Below are 24,542 nucleotides of genomic sequence, written 5' to 3'. Positions count from 1 at the left end.
TTCTCAGTATATTATTGCCTGCAGGCTGCTCAAAGGCATTCCAAGGTGATAATGAAATCTAAGAATTTTGGACGTTAGTTCCTGTGACCATCATGTGCCTGTAATCTTTTCCACTACTGCTCATAGAATGGGTATAATTCGTGTCTAGAACAGCAGGCTTGTACTGTACTGTACTTCTGCTTATCGAGGTCCTCCTTAAGTTAACTACTGATAACCTTCCCTTGTATGCAGCCTTTAACTACTGGGTACCTATTTTACTGCTAGGTGGTCTCCGCCTCCCTGGTGGAGGCAGAGACAAATGGGCAAAATGTTTCTTTCACCCTGATGCCCCTGTTACCTAGCAGTAAATAGGTACCTGGGAGTTAGGCAGATGTTACAGGCTGCTTCCTCAGGGAGGGTGTAACAAAAAGGAGGCCTAGTCGAGGACCGAGCCGCGGGGATGCTAAGCCCCGAAATCATCTCAAGATAACCTCAAGATAGGTGAACAAAGGCATATGATGAAAGGAAAATGGCCTAACACTTTCTGTCCCACAGGATATCAAACTCACGATCCTTGGTTATAAGTCAAGGAAATAGATCACTATACTACAGTGCATATCAAATGAAAAATAATTTACCCACTTTGGTTTTAGTGAGTGTACAATGTTGATAATAAATGAGGGACTAACTGGAAATAGAGTTGAAATAGCTGCTAGTGATATGGTATACTATGTAATAACACCAGAGATCTGGGACATTTCTAGCACGCTTAGCCCCCACATGACGAAAACAACCAATTAAAATTCAGTTAATATTTCTTCATATAGGCAGTGTATACTGCCACATCATATTTGATGAGTTTGATCTGTTTCTTGTGTAAATGTACTGCAGTTTGAATTACAATATGTTAGAGATGGTTTCACATTTGCTTTTTCATGTTTCCATTTACAGTATTTGAATATATTTTCATAGAATAGTTCTCATTTTATCATAATAGTGATGAGTACCTTTTAGCAAATTCTTTTCCTGACTGGGTGAAGCCTATTCTTTTTGTATGCTCATGTTAGTTGTTAATGGCATTAAGTACTGTATAGTATATACACCACTGGTAAGTTTAGTATTTCACACACCCACAAGGTAAGGGTTAAGAAAATGAATGTCACCAGTTACAATAAGTATATTAATAAGTACAGTATGTACAAGCTCCCCACAGGAAACAAGAGGCACTGATAATATTGTTACTTGCACTAGAGGCGAGACTAAACAATCTACTCTTTGTGAGTTTTAGGATCATGTGGTTTGTGGGTGGCAGCTGCAGATGTACAGTATACGTAAGCAAAGGATTGCTGACTCACTAGCATGTTAATTTGGGGGGGGGGGTTATTCACCTTATTACCTAGGCATTTTAAATAAAAAAAAACAAATACTAAAAACATAACTTTAATACAACACAACATATGAAAGGAACTAAGGGAAACATGAGTATATTATACAGAACAGTATATACAAATAAATGTATACATATATTCACTGTGGAATGGAATAATCTGATATACAGTAACTAAACAATTAACTTTAATTGTACTTAATCTTAAGGACAAAATTCAATAAAATATTAATTGAATGTTTCAAAACTATTTCATTATTGCAAGTTATATATTTTCCATTACAGGATTGTACTAACATAATGTACTAGAATCAGCTTAAATATTTCCTCTTAATTAATAATGTACAGTACACACAATTTGTACATGTATTAAAACTGATAATTTAATTAATAAATTTAATGTTTTACAAGACCCATTGTATGAGACCAAATATTTAGAGTACAGTACTGTACATTATTATGTATAGGGCATTCTTATTGAATAGTAGTAATAGTAGGCATCCATCAGTCTCGGGAGGCTATGGCCTATAATAAAGTACATTAATCTACTTAAATATTTGGTCTCATACAATGGGTCTTGTAAAACATTAAATTTATTAATTAAATTACAGTATCAGTTTTAATAAATGGACTAATTATGTGTACATTGCATAATGTACAATATATTAACCACTTAAAATGCTTCAGTAGTTCCAACTGGAGGCTCTTGAATTGACTGTCCCGGTTGTGTTTCCCACACATTAATCTCTCGCAAGCCGTTGAATCCCAATTTTCCACAAGCATATGCCGACAGCATGAAGAAGAAGAAAGCGAGGACCAGGTAATAGACACCATAAATGATGAACTGGTGATAAAAAAATTAATTTGATTACTAAACCAGACAATAAAAAATACACAGTATAATTAATTAGTAGTAAACCATAAAAAATACATTGGCCTCCAAATAATCCAAACTAGTTAGGACTAGATATATTATTCAGTCCATCTAGTGATGCATATAATTAAGATCTATTTTTTTTTTTACTATTTTAAAACCACACATACAATTTGTTTTTATAGCACAAATAACATAGCACATTGCATACATTTTAATAACTAAATCATATGAAAAATATATCTTTAATATAATAAAGAAATACTGTACTGTATTTGTCATACCAGCCAGCCATCCATCCCACCTTTGTTGATTCAAAATTATTTAAAATTAATTTAAAATGTAATAATGATAGTACAGTACTGAACATGTTTGACAAGTTGCTGTATTGAATATTGATCTGTATGATAACATGCCTTGTGCTGTCAACCTTTTCCAACTGTGTATTACCCATTTTCTCCATCTTATTTTGTCTGGTAGTTTTATTGCATATTGTATTACTTACATACTGTGTCAACGTGGTTTTATGTAAAAACCCATTAATTATTGAAATTTTTAAACAAAATTCTTAATGCTCTAATTAAATGCTTCAGTACGGTATGTGGTAAAGTAAGATAGTGTTTGAAGGAACGTAAGCCTGTGCACAATCGGGAATCAACTGTACATGTATTTTTTTTATTTAATCTCTCGGAACTTACCTGCATATAGGGTTCTGTTTCTAGAGTTTCAACAACCACAAAGGTAAGAATTGATTGTAAGAGTAGTGATACAAACATATTGAGCCCAAATACCAAGCCATAGCTGTCGGCTTTTAACTCTTTTGCAACTTGATAACTGCAAAGAAAAAAAAGATATACAGTAGTACTGTATGTATAATAAATTTAATTATATGATGATCAGGGTCAGATTAATGCATTAACAAGCTAGGCACATCTCTTAGAGCCCAAAATGATAGAGCCCACTTGTGCTTATTTTATTTATTATAATTTTTTGGGGAAAATATAATATTGGGTGAAGCACAACCATGATTGCCTAGGGCCACTGAACGGTTTCCCAGCTTGAGCACCCGAGTCTCCTGTAATGTCACCAAACTGGGGAAGGGATCCACATATCTGAAGGTGTACCCTGCTTCTCTGAGAGTGTTGTGGCCTTAATAACTCTCCCACAGCTTATAGGACTTTAGCTATGCACCACACTAACCAACCAAACCATGAACCCCAACACACTCACACTCCATATTTTGCTGCTTAACATTGTAATGTGTCTCCTATATACCACTTACCTATTTCATGTAATTAAATCTAAAATTATGTACTGTATTCCTATCTCAACACTTACTGTATACTGTACCTCCTAATGTATGTCAGATACATCAATATTTTTCTTAGCATAAAATATGTATTGTAATTTATGTGCAAAAATAATTTGTGCACTTTAAGAATAAATTTAACACTTAAGCTGCATTATTATACTACGGTACTTATAAAGAGTTCACTAATTCATCTGTTTTTACATTACCCACTTCCTCATGACAGCTTAGCTATATAACAATGCACTTACGTTAATCATCTCCAACTTATCACTCAAACATTTATTTAAAACAATAATAAAATTACTTCTAATTATCACATAATTAATTACAATACCTCTAAATTGTCTCTCCTTGCATATGAAAGCTGGGTTACTAATACCCCTTAATAATAATAACAATACAGTATTACAAAAATAAACATTTTAAAGGAGCATGTAAAACACACAAATACTCCTAAATTTTAAGCGCAGGGCAACATTGTGAGCTAACAGGATAGATACTCTTGAAACGTTTCTGTTGGATCACACAGGTGATGGGGAAAGAATTTGAGAAAAACTCATTACTGTATCACCTTGAGTAACTACAAAACATCTGCTCATAAGTGCTTGTAGTGTCCCCTATGGACACCTGCTATCGTAGGAAGAGCACAGGGCCAGCAGGCAGCTGTGGTTGCCTTCTGCCAGGACCAGACCAGACTGGCACAGCGAGGATAGTTATTGACAGACACTCTAAAAGCACAAAGCAGCAGGCGGCTAATCAGGGATCAGTACACCACTTATGACTCCTCACTGATCCTGGCCATGGCCTTATGAGGCATCTGCTGCCCAGCAGGAGACATTACGTTAGATTTTGAACACCACTAGAAGACATATTTCTTCTCTTGACCTCGATCTGCAACAGTATTGGCTTGCCAACAGTTAGACATTCAGGCTCTAGTGTCCTGACTGTCTCGCTAATTATTTGCCACTCCATAAGGTATCGAGAATTTATATTGTAAATTATTATTGTATTTCAGTGCTCATCTATCTAGTTAATATAAAGAGTTAAAACCTAGTTAAGACTAACAAAGCTCACTCTTGTCTCAATAACTTAGGGTTATTAGACCCCATTCATATGTAACCTGATCCATTCTACACACTAAAGCCTTTTCAAGCCCAACCATGGCCATGGACCACCTAACTACAATACTTCACTGTCACCAGATGGCAGCACTCATACCAACACCTAGTCCCTTGCCTTGAGCCCCATAGCATTCTGACTGATGTAAAGAAAACACTGAATAGGGATGATCTGGGATTCGAGGGAATGAATGGGATCACTGAAGTGTCTTGCTCAAAAAGGAGCTTTTCATATTCAAAACCTGGTTGCTGAGCTATTTCACAAAAAAAAAAAAAAATATGAGAAAAAGTTAATAAAATACAGCAAATAGCAGACTGGAGTCCCCAAAGTTGTTGAGCAGAAAGTTGATGGAAATACCCAGAGGTCCACCAAAAGGCACCCAGGACCTTGAGAGGACTATAACAGATTTACCGAAAACAATCCATCCAATAGTATGTAACATTACAGTGCAGTTGGGGAGGTAGTGGGTGACCAAGTTTCAATTATCAAGAGGCCCCCAAGTTCAAAATGTCAGTATGGAATATTGCTAAAAAAGGCTTTGAGTGGCTAACTTTCAAAGTTCATGCACCCAAAGATATACCAGACCACTCTGCCACAGCAGCTGAAAGATGCTTGCCTCAGTACACGACACCATTACGTGAGGATTGAACAAGAGGGGTGGATCATTAGTGTCAAGAAGCCTGGGGGATACTAATGTAAAGTGGAAGGTATTAGTTATAAGTTAACACATTTCATATAAGGCTCAGTACAGTACTTGTCTAATAGTTATAAAATAACAAAATACTGGTACAGTATAAAGAAATCATTGACAGCATAATATAAGTAGCTCAATTTATAGTTCAGTAAGCATACATATAATAAATCATGCAATACATGATTGAGGTTGTGTCTACAAGATTTGTAACTTACCTGGCAATCGTAATTAGAACTTGATAGGAAACTCTGAAGAAAATATAGTTGATATAGCCCACTATGATTGATGATGTGAGACCCATGAAGCATAAAAGAAGACCATCAATCAAAGAAATAACCGCCAAAGTTCCCTCTCCTAAGAACTCCCAGTTAAGATGCAGGTAACCAACTCCAAATGCTGCCAGAGCACCTGTATTAATGGAAGTAAACAGTTATTCATAAGATAATGATTACTATATCCTACATGTTTAACTATTTCCTTGTCAGCAGGTTGAATTTTTGTATCTATTCTGGGTAACTGTCAGTATTTACAGTGTCATATATGCTGGAAGTGGGCTTATTATTTTTAAAAAGCAAATACTGATTATAATATAGTATCATAAAGTTCTGCACATTGTGAACTGTCCACATCTATATAGTGCTAGTATGTACCACAGACTAGCACCTGTGATTGATAACTGAACCCCTTCCAACACAGGTTAAAAGGAGTGGTGTGAATTGAATAACCATTATGCCGGGAGTCAAGACAGGTACTTGCCCTAAAAATAAGGCATTGAGTTTTGAACAGTTTGGTAGAACATCATACTGGCACCAGCACCACAGGAAACTTTACAAGCAATTCTTGCAAGGTCATTCTAGGTACTGGGGAGTCACTTGACGATACTCAATCCAGTCAGGATGATTACCAAAAAACCCTTTATTAACCTACCCCAGGCATCACATGTGACTGCCAAGAGACGGTTATCTATGAGTTGCCCCGCTTGCCTACCTGTGATGACATATCGGCATTTTATAAAAGTTCAAGGTCTTAAAGATAGATAAAAATTTCAATATGTCTGGTAACAAGGCAGACTCTGAGACTCTGATTTACCTTTTTTTATATATTGGAGCAGGAACTGTCTTCTAACTCTTGTTTGCAGACCAAGATCTCTCCTTAACACAACTAATTTTAAAGCCTCACCTTAAATATTTTCTAAGAACACAATCTTAAAACAAAGGCTTTAGATGCATCAGGAAGTACTGTACATATATGACATCACTGTATCATACTATACTGGATAACACTAAAAAGAATCCATGGCCATAAAAATGCAGAGGGTGGTTGAATATTTTTTTCCATAATAGAAATTGAAAATCAAAGGATATGAGTTCCTTTTCAAGGAAGTTAACTAATTAGTACAAAATAAAATAAAACTACAGTAAGTAGCAATACAGTAGTGTTCTGAACAAATTCTTCCAGGCAGATTTATATTTTCTAGTATGATTTCCTAACCCAGTGAGTTTTATCATAGTGAATCTATGTATGGAGTTTGTTGTCACTACTCGCTCACCTATCTTATGCTCAAGACATTTTTTCTTATATATCTGGCTCATTCAGATATTTTCCTTCCATTTGTCCCCCCTTCCAATTCTGGTTCCAACCCCCATTCAAAAAAGTTACTTTGTCCACCTTAAGTGTCTTGTACAGTATAGTTTGAATATGTGGCATCTATATCTTTTCTCCGACATTGAGGGATTTAGTTTCTTTAAACTCATCCTCATAATTCAGAGGTTCAGCAACTATTCTAGTGCTAAATTTGTGAACCTCATCAAAATTTGCTTTTCTTAAGATGTTGATTGCACTTTGCACAAATGTCTGGGGGCTGTTCTCTGTTACTAGCTAATATTGCATACCCTGCAGACATCCATTTTATGTTGGCATCTGGCATTTGGTTGTGTTATATTCACCATACCTATTGATCCTTCCCTCATTTTTTATATGAGCAGTCACTTCTCTCTCAGCTGGTACAGTAATTCTGTCCTCCTATACTTTTCTACAATCTGCATCCATATTTATTCTTCATTGGAAAACAGTAACTTTTTGCATCATCTGCAAGTATCACTATGAAGGAATTAATCTCTTCAGGCAGATCATTCACGTAAGTGAAGAACATTATGGTTCGAGTACTGACCCTTAGAAAACTAAATTTATTACATTTGCTCATCCAAATAACTATGCACACATTAGAGCTTTGCTTCCTGTTTGTTAAGTACTCCTTTAACCAATGGAGTATCTTCCCCACATATTCCAGCTTGTTTAAGCAATTTGTAAATTAGACACCTTGTGTACATGTGTGCACATAACTCTTGGTAAGCCACTACATTTGTACAACAATCACTTACTGAGTAATGTTTGTGCTGCTTCAACTGCCCCATTGTACAAATTCTCATTGTCATTCATCGGGGCAATGCTTTCCCATAGGGGCTGGATGTAATTGCCAACCTGGAAATTTCCACATGTAGCAAAGGCCCACCAGATGGACCACTTCAGCAAGTACTTGTTGCTGTATGCACTTTTAAAGTCATCCCAGATAAAGCCTGCAACCTGAAAGTATGATTTTTTCTGCAGATAATTAAAAACTAGAACTGCGGCAACATAATTTCTTTATTATTAATGTTATTAATGACCTGCAAATATGATTTGGATTAAGTAACTCAATATACAAGGCAATATGTGTTCCCCAATATACAGAATATCATAATAAATGCAACAAATAAGCATATTTACCAAGGAATTTTACATACAGTAATTGCAAAATACTGTATGTACATCACCAAAATAAAATTAAGTAGAATAAGTGTGGCCAAATGAAATAAATTGTTACAAAAAAAAGTGCCTTGAGCAAAAGATAGCTAAAAATAGGAAATGCTTTGTTTTGACAACACATGCAGGCTTTACTATATAATTTCATGCTTTTTGAAAGATATTATTAAAGTTCAATATAAGTTTCAGTATTACCTTTGATATTTTTGCTATTATACTCTCCTTTTCCTGGTTCCCTGTAAGAGAACTGGAGCTGTCTCCTTCACTGGTTGGCACATACTGCTGACGATGAAAGTATATGCTGGTTGAAACTGATGGAAGGCAACAGGCAATCAGGAAGGCTATTATAACGCTTGTTAATGAAAAGTAGTTCAGAGTATGGTAGTTCAGCAAGTGTGTTGATGTGAGCACCTAAAAAAAAAAGAGAGAGAGAAGAAAATTTAAACAAAATTAGAAGAGAAAAGTGAAGGAGGACAGAATGGTGGCCAAGATGGCTACAAAATGAGAAAATTATGATTCAGGCTAATACAATGTGAAATTGAGATGGGAAGTTTCAAATATATGTTAATTTACCTGAGGGTCAATAACACACTAGTGACCTTGACGAGGATAGGAAGCCAGCAGCTTTTCAAAGGTCCCCCCCTCCCCATATGTCCTGATTATTTTTCTCTAGGTAGATTTTAAAATTCCATAGAGTTTTAGCATTTGTGGCTTATGCGGATAGTAAGTTCCATGGGTTTATAACTCTGTGGGTAGAAAAGCATCTCCTGATTTCAGTCCTACATTGTGGCTTGCTGAGCTTGAAACCGTTGCTCCTTGCTTGTGTTACATCTGACCTTTTGAAGAAATTGTCTGGATCAACAACCTCCACTTTGTTCAGTGCAGTATTTTAAAAATTAAGATGATATCTGTCTTGTCATACTGGTTTGTAGTGTTAATAATGAAAGTAAGGCCACACTAAAAGAAATAATGAGCGTGAACTGTTAGAATTAGTTTTACAATATATAAAAAAAATGGCAAAGTATTGGTGTGTTTAAGAAATATAAATATCCAAGATAGCTTCTTTGCAAAAATGAAAATATGGAAGGAAAGATGGAATAAGTGAAAGCAGTATCTGAGAGAAAGGTAATGGACATGGAAAGGTTATGAAAAGGGAAACTTTAATGTTGATGTAAAGAGAAATACAAATAGCATTGAGTATGAACAGCACAGGATATGGTAGGGACAAGGTATGGTGGCAGCAGATGGTCCTAGAGTGAAGGAGAATATGTATTTGTACTGCACAACAACAATGCCTAGTACTGTTTATAAATTGCTGTGTAACAAGTATATTATGTAAGTAATATACTTGCTCCATACCCTCATTAGCTTATGTGCAGATAATGAGATAGGCCCGTTGATTCTACATAACCTATCTCTACGTTATTACATTCCTAGAAGTCCTACACTGATTCTTGGTCCACTAATTAAAATTCCTAAGTGTACAACTAATTACAGTTAATACTTCTTCACAACCTGCTAGATGATAGTCAGGTGAGGTGGATGTTGGTAATACAGTACAGTATAACCAATTGACAGCGAATCATCATCAGTCTAAACTCGTATAGTGGTTCAGCACAAACGCTTGAGAGATACTGTACATCTTCAACATTCACCAGCAACAATATAACACTTGACGAGTCCAGTTCCTACCCTCACAAAACACTTTAGCTTCACTACAGAGCAGACAGACTCACTCCAGCCGTATCGAGCTTCCCCACTCTTGTCCCACACTCGAGCCCTTCGACTCTTCCCGCATTCAGAGCTCCACACTCAGTCCGCATCTGCACTCTCTATCCCCGGCCTCACTCGGCTCTCTGCCCTGCTTCAGGCTTTGTCTCATCTACTACGACATCTCACTACATTGCCAACAAACTGACTGCTGTAACCAAGACTATTCAAAATATCAAAAGGTACTAAATTCTTTGTGTCTAATCAACCAAATACGTACATGTAAACTTGCGTTACAGCTGGTATGTAGAGAGATTGGTTTCTCCATGAGGTTATACAATGTGTATAACCTCGTGGAGAAACAGTGTATTATGTTAAACATCGTATAACCTCCATGAGGTTATACAATGTATAAAATGGAGAAGATCAACATCCATGTTTCTTCTTTTTAGGCTGATACTTTACCACCCCGTGAAAGTGGAAAACTTCATAATGATGAAAGACGATCAGTAAGGTGGGAGCAGGTAGTAGGAAAATGTTTTTCACTATCGAACACTATGACATCTGCACATGGTCTACCACTTGCCCACATTCTTGGGAATGCTGGAGCAGACAGACGGTCCAAGATGTACAGCAAAAGATGCACCACATAAGAACACCTGAAAAAGAGAACTCGCCTTCAATAGGACCCCTGCCAAATCCATGAGGAAAAAAGGGGTTGTCAGCCAGCCAGGATGAACCCAAGACTTCATACTGCAGCCAGTAAACAGATTTGTACTCTAAGGAGGCTCAGTCCATCATGGAAAAGAGATCTGTGTTCTGCAGGAGGTACCAAACGAAATCTGCATGGACCACTGAAGGCACAGCATGGTTAGATGGAAATATTGGAAATATGACTCGGAGGCACCAAGCAGCAATCCAATTCATACACGTAGAGAGGATACAAAAAATTATCCCCTTGTTGCAAGAGATCCTCTGCAGAGAGGACCAAATTCCATGAAGGATTGAAAGGTATGCACAGCACTCTTTGAGCTCAACCTTCAATCCTTGAAACCTGCAGCACAGGCTCCAGGGCAGAGCAGAAGTCCTCGCCCAACACCCAAGACAGAAAGGTGTTCTGTTGAGAAGGCTCAGAGTGGGGTTGAAGGAGAGGGGGGGAGGCAGTTGTGAAAATGAATACTGTACCCTGAAAACCCAGGAGGACTGAAAGGGTTAATTTCCTCTGCTGTCGATATGGATGGGACTATCCCCGGAGAATGCCGAGCTAAACCCTGACCTAACGCCAAAACCATCAGAGCCAGAACCAGTGCAAACCACACCTATGGAAGAAGGAAGAGAATGGTCAGACTTAGTCCAGGAGGTGGTCACCAACACCTCCAATTTCATGTCCCTAAACACCAGAAACAATACTCAAAGCAAATGGCCCACAAAGGACAACAGAGTCCAAGGATGGCTGGCACATAGTTGACTGACTAATGGAAACTGGCTGGGGGAAGGTGGGGGCTCCCTCCAGAAAGGTTTGTTTTCCATTTAGGTTATTTTAACAATGTAAGAATGTATAAACAGAATTATATTGTTCACATAGCCACTAGTTTCATAATATTAATAATTGCTATTTATATAAAGTACACTTGAAACATGATACAGTGGTGTATTCATAAGTACAGAATGTAAAATAAAATTATATAAAGCCACTAATAAGCATAGCATTTCAGATATAAGATAATCAAGTAAATTATTTATGTTTAATGGGTAACATTAATACTAAATGAGAAGAGACTAATATATCATCACTTATTAGCATCAATATATAATAAGGCCACTAAAATAATGCAATTACAGTAGGCACTAGTCACAGTATAAGGGTTAAAGTCAGAGATGTCCTAAAGGAATTATTTATAGAGAAATGTAGTGGTTCAGACATGTGGAGGTAATGCTGGATGTATTATCTACACACATAAGAAGACTTGCAGGAGAATAATCAGTTGACTAACAGCACACTATATATAAAATGAGAAAGAAAAACAAACATTTAGAGAATTGGTCTGACCTGTGCCAATACACCAGACATGAATCTTCCTGTGAGTAGAGCAGCACGGGTGTAGCTTGTTACCCTTTGGTAAAACTTGGAAGACACTTTTGCGTAGATATAAGTATAATATGCTACTTCTGTGGATGTGGCAATACCATAGGTGAACTCCATGAGCTGCATCGCCCCAACGCCCCGACCCCAGAGAAGAAGACTCCATGTGACAACATAGCCAATGCCTTCAAAAACGATGACTGGCTTATACCTCAGCAAATCAGTTAGTAAGAGCACTACAATAAGTAGTGATAAATAAGAATATGTCCACACTGGATAAACATCGTAATACACCTGCCAAAGAAAGAGAAAATAATTGTTTTAGTATGCTGCAGCCTATATAGGATGATAATTACCAGAGAATTGTAAATATATGAACACAAAATACAATATGAAATAATGGATATAAATTGTATAAGATTAGATTCAGAAACGAGCTAGGTAAATACTGGTTTGGAAATAGGGTTGCTTTGTGTAGCAGGTTGCTGGCCAACATAATAGATATACAGTATACTGTATGTAGTCACTGGACTATTTCAAATAAAAATTAAACATAGTAATATATACAGAATGTTGGGTAACATAATATTGTAGATACAGTATAAGTTTTTAGGTAATGTAATAATCGGATCAAAATGAAAGTATTATTGTCTTAAGGGAGGTAACATTGATCAGGAGAGAGTCCTAAGCCAGTAAGCCTAGTAAGGAAGGAATGGGTGGGTACTTATCCCTTCATTATCCCTACTTATCCCTTGGACCTTCAGTAATCGACAGCTGACCTGAAAGAAGTGTAGTTATCTTGAGAGAGAAAATGCTCAAATCTTCATGGGGATTGTTTCAAGTGGTCAGTTGGACATAATGCATATGTATGAGCAAGTGAGATTAGATATAAAGAACAACAACTACATTCCATGGGTCAACAGGCCTGCAGTTTCCTATATTCTCATCTTATTATATATGTGCAAAATATCCAAAAGATAAGTCGGTACAATTAACTTGGCTTAACATTTTAAATAAATCAGGCATTGAATGTACAGTATATGAAAAACTCCTTTGTGAATAGAATAATTGGATATACTGTAGTATATATATATATGTATACGTATATATGTGTAATATATATATATATATATATATATATATATATATATGTATATGTATATGTATATGTATATATATATATATATATATATATATATATATATATATATATATATATATATATATATATATATATATATATATATAAAGTAATATGGTATATACACAGTATATACTAAGCTCATATTTGCATTCTCTCAGAAACCAAGGTGAAATTCCACCTGGACCAATTGCTTTGTTTCTTCTTAGCTCCTTGAGTAGTTTTCTACTTTGTCTCAAGACACCTATGGTGCTCTCTGAAATTGTTATCGTAAACCTCATTTTGCACAAATATACATTTTGGAACTGTTCATTTCGTGTTTTAACACACTTTCTTTTCATTCTCTGTACATCTGTACCCCCATTTTCAATCTTTGGATTATATTCTTTACATGCAGCTTGCTTTTAATAAATTTAAAGAAAAGGCCTGGCTCTGTTTTACATTTGTTTGCTACTCTTTTTTTTTTCAAAGTTTATTGTGCAATTACCTAACTGTAATTATCTACGTAATTGCCTAATAGGATGAGAGCTCATGCCTGTATGTTTGTGAGTGTGCATGCATGCATGTAAGATGCAGAAACGTTTGGATGGATGCTTTCCATACCTGGTTTTCGGTGAGGTTCTGTTGTGGTCCCAAGAGGTACTCGGTAAGAAAGGGTTCAGATGGCCTGAGCTCTTTAAAGAAGCCATATAAGCACAGAAGGAGGCAGGTCCGAAGCCATGTGTCCATCTTGCCAGCTGAGGAAATCAAATGTGCTTAAAATTTTTACACAAATAATTCATATAAAATACCTATAGTTATCACATGGCTCTGCAGTGTGATGGTTTCTTGACAAACCCTGTAATGTCGTTATGATGTCAAATATCCAGTTAGGGTAGTCTACTGCATAAGAATAACAAAAATGCAATTTTACTATGTGTTGATATAAATTTAGATTTTATTGTTCTGACAAATATAAGAAGTCATGAAAGATTTTATTTCTATAAACTTTAAAAAAGTTAAATTGAAAAAGATGTTCAAAAACCACTATGCTAATACTGTACAAAGACAAATCATAAATATGGGGAAATGTAATTGGTAAATGCAATTACTGTACTGTACACTTTCATTTCACAAAGACAGAATAACTGCAACACTTACTGTGTTGATGCCAAGTAACCAAATTGCATGCTCCAGGTGCCCCAGTTAGTACCAGGATAGTAGAGTGGATACAGTATATCTGATATTACAGAAAATGAACATAGATAATAGTATAAATATCAGAGTTGAGAGAAAGACGGAAATGGTGTGATGCCAAGCCAAAAGGACTTGACAAGACAACGAATATAAATAATGAGGGCAGGGAGAATTAGCAGCCAACAAGAATGAAGCTAGTTGAACAATATGGAGAAACAAGACAGTATGGGATATTATTAACAACCAGTTGTAAACATGTATGAAGCCGAAAGAGAGAGTTGAGGGGAAGTCAGCAAGGCATGGAAAAGTACACAGTAACTAAGTCCTCAGCCACTGGACAAAAAAAACTGGCCCGAGGTAGTCAACACCTTCAATACCGGTCATTGACATCAAAGAAATAATCCACGGAATATCTTGCCCACCGAAGTTCATAAATACCAGGACTGCCATAAACTAGGGGAGGGGGAATTTCTTAGAAAGATTGGGGTTACTGTCCAAAAGTGAGTAGCCTAATCTCACCGAAGATGGTTGCCTTCAGCAAACTTGAATAAAAACAACAAGGGTTATCTATTTTATAGACAAGTCAGTTATTGAATTGAACTCTGCTCTTGACAGAAATCAATGACCTCTGGTGCTGCGATGCCAGAAATCATGACAAACAATTAAGATGTCCTTCCCTTGTTATTACACGGATCCCTAATTTTGTTCTAATTTCTATTGCGAGAATCGGGGAGATAGTGTAATTATTATATTATGATGTAATGAGTATGGAATGGGGAGGTAATTGATGGTAGGTAGTTGTAGTTGTTAGTGCTGGTTGTTGCTGCGGTGAGTGGTTGGAATGTGAGGATTACAAGGAGTGTAATAAGTACATTGTACTGTAATGAGAACAGGCTGGTGTAATGAGAACAGGCTGGTGAGATGAGAACAGGCTGGTGTGATGAGAATAGGCTGGTGTGATGACAACAGCCTGGTGTAATGACAACAGCCTGGTGTAATGACAACAGCCTGGTGTAATGAGAACAGGCTGGTGCAATGAGAACAGGCTGGCGTAATGAGAACAGGCTGGTGTGATGAAAACAGGCTCATACACAATACGGAATAGTACATGGAATAGTCCGGTGAATATCAGAGTGCTGACGCTGGCTGATGGCCTCCCTACCCATTTGAAGAATGGGTTTTATTGCATTCAAACGATAATTATTACTTGCAATGTCTACGTGCAACACCCCCCCCCCCCCCCACGTAGATTGCCTGTCGACCTTTTCCTGAGAAAAATGAAGAGACGTTTCTGAGCCATGAAAGTGAGGAACCTCACTGTTCTCACACCATCATTATCACAACCACACCCCCTCACACCACCACTATTACACACTATAATACCACTATTACTCGTGGCCGAGCGGACAGCACGCTGGACACGTGATCCTGTGGTCCTGGGTTCTATCCCGGGCGCCGGCGAAAAACAATGGGCAGTTTTCACCCTATACCTCTTTTATCTAGCAGTAAATAGGTACCTGGGAGTTAGTCAGCTGTCACGGGCTGCTTCCTGGGGGGTGTGTGTGGGGTGGGGGGGGTGGAGAGAGGAAAAAAATAGTAGTAGTTAGAAACAGTTGATTGACAGTAGAGAGGCGGGCCGAAAGAGCAGAGCTCAACCCCCGAAAGCACAACTAGGTGAATACACACCAGCTGACTGAAAGTGAGAGGCGGAACCTAAAAAGCCGAAGCTCAACCCGCGCAAGCACACCTAGGTGAGTGCATGTGCGCGCGCGCGCGCACACACACACACACACACACACACACACACACACACACACACACACACACACACACACACACACACACACACACACACACACACACACACACACACACTTTGGTCTTTGGCTCAGACCGAAGAGCCAAAGCTCAACCCCCGCAAGCACAAATAGGTGAGTACACACACACCTACCTACACCTCAATTATAGAACAGTATCATTGACAAGTGTAATAAAATAGCCAAAATAGTGGAAAAATAATAACAACTAAATGGGTAGAACACCTGGAGAAAAATTATACAATATCAGACAGACAGTATGGATTTCGATCTGGAAGATCCTGTGTATCGAATTTACTCAGTTTCTATGATCGAGCCACTACACATAAGGGGCATAACTGGCCGACCCCTCACAGTGTTCAAGAGAGAACTGGATAAGCACCTCCAAAGGATACCTGATCAACCAGGCTGTGACTCGTACGTCAGGCTGCGAGCAGCCGCGTCCAACAGCCTGGTTGATCAGTCCGGCAACCAGGAGGCCTGGTCGACGACCGGGCCGCGGGGACGTTAAGCCCCGGAAGCACCTCAAGGTAACCTCAAGGTAAGGAGCCACAGAGATTTTACAGGAAAGAGATGGTTGGGTTGACTGCATCTATCTGGACCTAAAAAAGGCTTTTGACAGAGTTCCACATAAGAGGTTGTTCTGGAAACTGGAAAATATTGGAGGGGTGACAGGTAAGCATCTAACATGGATGAAAAATTTTCTGACCGATAGCATCTAACATGGATGAAAAATTTTCTGACCGATAGAAAAATGAGGGCAGTAATCAGAGGCAATGTATCGGACTGAAGAAATGTCACAAGTGGAGTACCGCAGGGTTCAGTTCTTGCACCAGTGATGTTTATTGTCTACATAGATGATCTACCAGATGGAATACAGACTTGTATGAACATGTTTGCTGATGATGCTAAGATAGTAGGAAGGATAATTTTTTTTTTTTGCAGGGATATTCCAGCGCGGACCCTAAGCCTCTGGCTGGCCCACTAAGTGTTGCTTGTTTCTGTTTTACTTGGGCGGAGTATGAGTATTTATGACTCGTATGGTCGCTTCAGTAAGATTTTGCCATGTGTTTAACAACTTCTGCTCTGTTGAATCTAAGTTGAAATCTTAATGGGTTTGTAACTGTGCACTGTGTTAGATAATATTCCAGTGGTCTGTCGGGCATTTCTCCAGTGCTGACATTTCCTCTCATCTTCCGGAACCTGTAAGCCTATTTCCCATGCACATGGGTATCCAAGCCTAATGCGATATGAATGTACTTCTGTTGCTCCACTGCTCCCTTTCATCAAACTAAGTGGTTCGTAGTTGGTTGAATTCTTGTACCAACCCGCAGATCCTGATGTTGCAGCTGCTCTGTTGTGGTCACTGTACATCTTTTGCATTGCTCTGTTTCTAATTACTTTCTTAATCTGTGATAGACTCTGTGGTATGTATATGTCTACATTTTTTCTCTTAGTTGCAAGTTTTGCAGCTTCGTCTGCAATGTCATTTCTGATTATTCCCACATGACTTGGTACCCAGTTGGCAAGTACCCGATGGTCTTGTCGTTTGAAGGAAGGATAAGAAACTTAGATGATTGTCATGCCCTTCAAGAAGACCTGGACAAAATAAGTATATGGAGCACCACTTGGCAAATTGAATTTAATTACACACATAAATCACAATTGCGTGATGCATCAAATGAACAAATCCACAAGGGCCGTGATGAGGATTCAAACCTGCATCCGAGACACATTCAGTGGATGTAACTGCTGCTTTCTGCCATGTATTTTTGTTTTTCAACTCAATGTATGCTTTGATCTCAATTAGTATTAAGAACGGGATCCAGTATATATACCAGTATAAATGTTTTTTTTCCCACACCTTGCCTGAAACGCTGTGCGTAATAATGGCTTTAGGCATTGTATTCTAGCTCTATCTATAAATCCAACATTATGTTTGTATCTCACCTTGTATGTATGTACTTTACCTGGATAAACATTTGAATTTGAATAGTAACGGTGAAAAGCACCCAGGTGTGGATGTGTTGGAGCCTAGCATTCCAAACACTTATTAAAATGTAGCCTATATGTGACAAAATCAATAGGCTTAGTAACATAAAAGCCATCACCTTAGTTTTTTTTTATTAAGAAGCAGCCACAGCTATAGGGAAGGACAGTTTGGCTCTTCACCCCTTTCACTTGCTTTAAACTCGGTCACATTTTACAACTTACCAAAGACACTTGGTACTCCTCGCTCTAATCGCATCAGGCCAAAGACCCTTGCTCAATCTCTACCTGCTCCCTTTAATACAATCTCACTCCTGATATACACTATAGACGCAGGTCTGATTAGGATATCGAAGTTACCATATCAGAAATGTATCAAAACAGTTTGGGTGCCCTATGGCATCCACTTCATCTATGGTTATTGAGGGTACTATAACTACATTTCACAGGCGCCGATACTTCATAAAAAAAAATTTCCTTATAATCGTGTTGACTTTGTCATGGGGAACGTCTGGGTGCCATTAGCACAATTAGAGAGAACAGTGTAAACATTAGAGGCCTGGTTCATCTTTTCAATCTCCTGCCAACAAATATTAGAAATGTGGCTGTAACAACACTAGAAGCTATGAAGAGGGAACACAACAAGTTTCTATGGGAATTACCGAATCAGCCTGGCTGTGATGGCTCCGGGATAAACTCTGGGAATCGGAAACAGGTAATGAATGGCGTGATTTTCATCCAGTTCGGCAACGAGGATACATTTATATATTTCAATAATTTCAGTATTAGTATTTAAACAAATTGCAAACTTTTCAACCAAATATTTTACACAAAAGGTTAAACTAATTAAAAGATAAATTATTTGTGTATGTGCTTCATTAGCTATTGACAGTTATAAGTTTATTTTTCTAATATAATTTATATAACAGAAAATACATATTCTGCTATATTATCCACACCTTTCATTAAGGTCACCATCCTGACCCTTTCTCTAGTCTAAACTCAGCTGCATAGTAATACCAATCAAGGACAAATAGGCCGATTGATACGAATGTAATAATTGATTTGGTTACAAGATTTATCAGATCTTACAGAAGGCACGCAATCAAAAAGATTACGCTGTACAATTCTTTCACTACAATAAAAAAAGGGCGTCGTCGTAGGCTACTTCCTGGTCAACGATTTACTTTCTAATGAACACTTAACGCTGATCAAGAATGAATGGGTCACACTTCAGCATCTTGTAAAGTCTTCAAAAACAATTCCTGAATATATTGGGTATATTAGACTATAATAGACCGCATCACAGCACGACGATCCTGATCAGACTGCGACGAATCTCACCACAGCACGACGAACCTCTCCAGGGTGCGACGAACCTCACCACAGCACGACGAACTTCATCACAGCACGACGAACCTGATCAGACTGCGACGAAGCTCACCACAGCACGACGAAGCTCACCACAGCACGACGAACCTCACCACAGTACGACGAACCTCACCACAGCACGACGAACCTCACCACAGCACGACGAACCTCTCCAGGGAGCGACGAACCTCACCACAGCACGACGAATCTCTCCAGGGTGCGACGAACCTCACCACAGCTCGACGAACTTCACCACAGCACGACGAACCTCTCCAGGGAGCGCCGAACCTCACCACAGCATGATGAACCTCACCACATCACTATGAACCTTCACCACAACACAATGAACATGACCACAACATTCCCAAGTGACTACTATATGATACACGTTCAGCCTCACCAGCACAGTTGAAAACACCTCAGCACAGCAGTTGTCAGCTGAGCACAGCACAAAAATCTTCAGAACAGTCACTTCACAGCCGCCCAGTAAGGTGATGTATCCTCCTTTATTGCCGGTATGAGACGACACACTGGCGTCAGCTCACTCACACCTCCCACCCACGCACTCAGTCCTACCATGTATTCTTACCATGCAATCACTCCTACCATGCAAGAATTACAAGCTACATATCTGAGTGTCGTCCCATAAAATCAGCTGACTCTTAGATATTTCTAGTGCTCAATACCCATCTTAATTGTGGGTATTAAGAAAAAGAAAAGTTAAGAAAAAGTCAAGAGGCACATAATGGGTTCAGGAACTGAACCCCAAAATTAGCTTGGCCACGCTAAGTTTACGAGCTGTGGTTATACACAATTTAACATAAATAATTAACAATGTCTTCAAAGGTTGTCAAACTAACATCACCATGATCTCAAGAGGCTGTAACATAGAGTAAACGTTTGTTCATCGAGTCAATTACATTCAATTATAATTTGCTTGATCTTGCGATCCCTCATCCACCCAGTGGGCAGCGATGTTTCGAAAGATTACAATCACCTGCAGTTAGCAAACAGGAGATAATTGCCTAAAATGTATGGTTGTAGTTATTAGTATATATATATATATTGTAGACACTTTCTGAACTCATTATGTTGTTATTTTTAGATATTGTCAATGCATTGCTGACAGTTTGCTATTTTGACATTGATCAGCTGACTTCTACAAGCGGCTGACCCCGGAGACAGGTGGCAACCTTCAACAAGTGATAAGCACCAACTTGAGGAGCTCGCGACACTAATACTTAACTCTGGAGATAACACACATGACTGGTTGAGTCCGGGAGTTCTTATCGAGATATAAGAGTCGTTTATTGCAGTAGAGGTTAGAACACTTGGTTTCCTTTGTTATCAAGATAGGCTGGAGACAAATGCTTATAATGATTGCGCGTATATAAATGACCTACTCTACACGAATTCAAATAAATGTTTAACTTGAAAAAGGGCAAGATTAGAAAGCCTAATATTGATCATTATAATTATATATTACATACTGTATGATAAAAATGACATAGCCCATCGTGATATAGTGGTTCATGTTTGCTGGATGGGTAATTCCTTTCAAACCAACTCTTCCTCAGACCAAGTCCATTCCATCCAGCAGTCGATCCCAAAGACGCATTCATAAATTTTAACATACTGTTCATTCAAAATAGGAATTTTATAAAATATAAATTAATATTATTTTATATTAGCATATTGTACGTATTTAGGCACTGGTTAGGTTAGGTGTTTAGGTTCTGTTGGCAATTATTTGTATTTGTAGCACATGAGTGAAGCATTTACAGCGTTGTGCTTCCAACAAAATTCGTCAGTGAAGCTTTTGTTCCGGAAGTGTTCGAACGTCATCGTTTGTGAGTCGTGTGTGTAAACCGTTTTTCATTCATGAACCCATGAATAGAGGGTTTGGCGGGTGCATATGGAATGGACTTTGGCCTTTGTTGTTCAGTAATTCGACCATGGGGGGGAGGACCTCAATACAAGCCTAACATGTACTGTATATATAAACTGGCTGACACCCCCCCCCCCCCCCCCCGACACAATGAACTACGAATTATACCATTGTTAACTATTTCTTCAATAGAAGTGTGAACTTAAACCAAGTATGATAATGCAATGAATATACGAGGATGGCCACTTTACTTCCCGATAGTCAGTGATAGGTAAGTATAGACCTACAGATGCCAACCACAGCAGTTGCCTAATTCTGGTTAAAGGAAACGTGCCTAAACGTTTATGTCCTGCCGCGGGAATCGAACTCGGGAGTAATTATGTAATTATCTGATGAAAAGCGTTGAGTCAGTATAAATATATAGCACTATGGATTTATATATATATAAACAAATCATAACGTGATTCATATGAGTCATATAATCTAATCACTATATATATAATTATATTACTTTGGGAGAGTAACCGACCTTCGTCTATAACAAGAGCAGACGATGCTGAAGAGAATATGTTTTCGTCGGCCGCCGGTTAAGGCAATCAGTCTCATAACGCAATCACTATAACTACATCAAACACAACACAAGTATTCGACACAGCATGTTCCTAGTGCACAGAACGTCACAAGACGATTAATAAGTGGTAATACTATCAATTTACGTTGCATCATAAAAGTTTCACTTGACTATGCTGTACGAGCATCACAGCATACATATCTGGTCAACCACATGTTTGATTCACTGACACCATCTAATCCATATTAGCGTGTTGTTTATATTGCGCGGTGGATGTTAAGTAATAATATTAGACGAATTATTTAAGACCCGTCTGGTCCGTGACGACCGTCGTCTGCCGGCAGAGGTTTTTAAATCAGTGTTGCCAACAGCGAGTACGTGTTAACAAGATCAGTCGTAATAGTTTTTAAATATATTGAATATCTGTTTAAATAAGTTCCTCATTTTAATTTTTGAACGACGATTTTAGGTTAATTTAACAGATGATTTATAAATTTTCTTCGTGATGCCACACAATTATATATTCGCTATTTCTAGCACAAAATAATTTTGTGAAAGTTAAATATCTAAATAATTGGGGACAAGGTAAAGGTTCCTGAACTCATTATGTAACTAACCTTTCCGCTTTCGCCTACATGTTAATTGTGTGACGCCCATAATAAACGAATTAAACTAACCAATTGAAGGTAGGAAAATAAACCAATGGAACCTTCACAGTATATATAATACCTGCTAGCTGAAGCTTAAATTAAGACGTAACCGCTGGACGCAGGAACTCATAATCCCTATACCTAAGCCAAACTCATACCTGATTTAGCTAATATCACTGCAGGAATAACCTTCCTGAATGCACAAGGCTCCTGAAAGGATTTTTTCCAGCAGGTTTTTGTCGCAAATAAAAAAAATAACTTGCTCCTAACTAGCATGGTTTTCATCCTGGGCGAAGTACACAGAAGAGAAGGACAAAAGACACGTAATTATCGTTGATTTCCAAATTTATGACATGAACTCTTCTTAAATTTTTTGTTTGGTGTCAAAGGACATTTAATGACGTGGTAATTGAGTAACAGAACTGTCATTAATCATTTTCAAAGGGATAAAAAGAAGTTCTAGTACAGTACTATCTTTGAATTGGGCTCGCCTCAGGGAGAAATACTAAACCAGCTTAAACTAATAACTGATAAGGTGGCTGTCATTAACATCGATACAAACCACCAAAACCACCAAAACCACCAAAACCAACCACCGAAACCTTCTTAAATTACATCATTATGGTGTCAGAGGACAATCCCTACAATACCTCAAATCCTACCTTACTGACAGGCTCCAATATGTTTCTGTGAATAATACAATTTCTCCCACCCTACCCATCAACATTGGTGTTCCCCAGGGCAGCATACTTGGCCCTCTCCTCTTTCTCATCTACATTAATGACCTTCCAAATGCCTCCCAACACCTCAAACCAATTCTATTTGCTGACGACACAACCTTCATTTACTCCAGTCCTGATCCCCTTGCTCTAAATGCCACAGTAAATACTGAGCTAAATAAAGTCCATCTGTGGCTAACTGCCAACAAACTCACCCTTAACATTGACAAAACTTTCTATATTCTGTTTGGCAATAAATCCTCTAATCAAATAAATCTCAAAATAAACAATACCCAAATTTGTAACAAATTAGATGGCAAATTCCTTGGCATTCTCATTGACCACAAGCTGAATTTCCAGGGACACATTCTAAACATATCAAAAAAAGTTTCAAAAACTGTGGGCATTCTTTCTAAGATCAGATATTATGTACCACGCCCTGCCCTGGTGACTCTCTATTACTCCCTTATCTATCCATATCTCAACTATGGTATTTGTGCTTGGGGCTCTACTACCCAAAATCACTTACGTCCTCTAATTGCTCAACACAAAGCTGCTATTAGGACAATATCCAATTCTGGCCCCAGACATCACTCGGTACCCCTACTCAAATCTCTGAATATATTAGACATTAAGTCACTGCGCATTCTCTCATGTGTATTATACATATATAAAACGCTAAACTATAATGCCAATCCTGATCTCAAAAGCTTCATAGAAGGTTGTAACAGAACCCATGAGCACCACACCAGAAATAAATACAGTTTTGATATTCCTAGAGTACGACTTAATCAAACTAGAAATGCTCTACAAATCAAGGGGCCCAGAATGTGGAATGACCTTCCCAACCATGTTAAAGACTGTACCTCTCTCAACCAGTTTAAGTTAAAAACGAAGCTATACCTAATAAATTCCCTGTAACCTACCTTACCCTTCTATTGTCAACCAATGTCTGTTTTTCTTTAAAGAGCGCTGTTTGTCGACATAATTGTATTTGTGCTGCTTTTTCATCTATGTTTTCATTTCTTGTTTTCATTCTACTCATTATGCTCAATTAGTATTAAGCTTGTCATTTAAGTTTATCATGCCCGAAACGCTTTGCGTAATAGTGGCTTTAGGCATTGTATGTACGAGCTCTACCTATAAGTCAACCAATCCTTGTAAAAATTTATTGTATGTATGTACCTTACCTAAATAAAATTGTATTGTATTGTAAACAGTAGTAACCGGTTACAAATTCTCCTTAACACTCTTGAACTG

At 38.0% G+C, this 24,542-nt stretch overlaps 1 protein-coding gene across 5 annotated transcripts; it reads right to left on the bottom strand.

The window, feature by feature from the left end:
• Positions 1–1,140: 1,140 nt before the first annotated feature.
• Positions 1,141–22,270, bottom strand: LOC123746918 (thiamine transporter 2). Of its 5 annotated transcripts, none has more exons than XM_045728824.2 (9): positions 22,223–22,267; positions 14,242–14,320; positions 13,705–13,838; positions 11,928–12,254; positions 8,363–8,578; positions 7,747–7,948; positions 5,581–5,773; positions 2,939–3,074; positions 1,141–2,210 (listed from the first exon to the last, which is right to left on the bottom strand). In XM_045728824.2, the coding sequence occupies exons 3-9, from the start codon at positions 13,828–13,830 to the stop codon at positions 2,040–2,042; spliced, it is 1,371 nt and encodes a 456-aa protein (XP_045584780.2). In that variant the 5' UTR covers positions 13,831–13,838; positions 14,242–14,320; positions 22,223–22,267; the 3' UTR covers positions 1,141–2,039. The 5 variants fall into 5 exon arrangements, with proteins under 5 accessions (XP_045584780.2, XP_045584778.2, XP_045584777.2 ...); XM_045728822.2 differs by having other exon boundaries at positions 21,872–22,259; XM_045728821.2 differs by lacking the exon at positions 14,242–14,320 and having other exon boundaries at positions 21,872–22,270.
• Positions 22,271–24,542: the final 2,272 nt, after the last annotated feature.

The sequence above is a fragment of the Procambarus clarkii genome, chromosome 93 (assembly GCF_040958095.1).
Source record: "Procambarus clarkii isolate CNS0578487 chromosome 93, FALCON_Pclarkii_2.0, whole genome shotgun sequence".
Classification (NCBI taxonomy): domain Eukaryota; kingdom Metazoa; phylum Arthropoda; class Malacostraca; order Decapoda; family Cambaridae; genus Procambarus; species Procambarus clarkii.
This window is presented reverse-complemented; position numbering and strand designations above follow the sequence as displayed.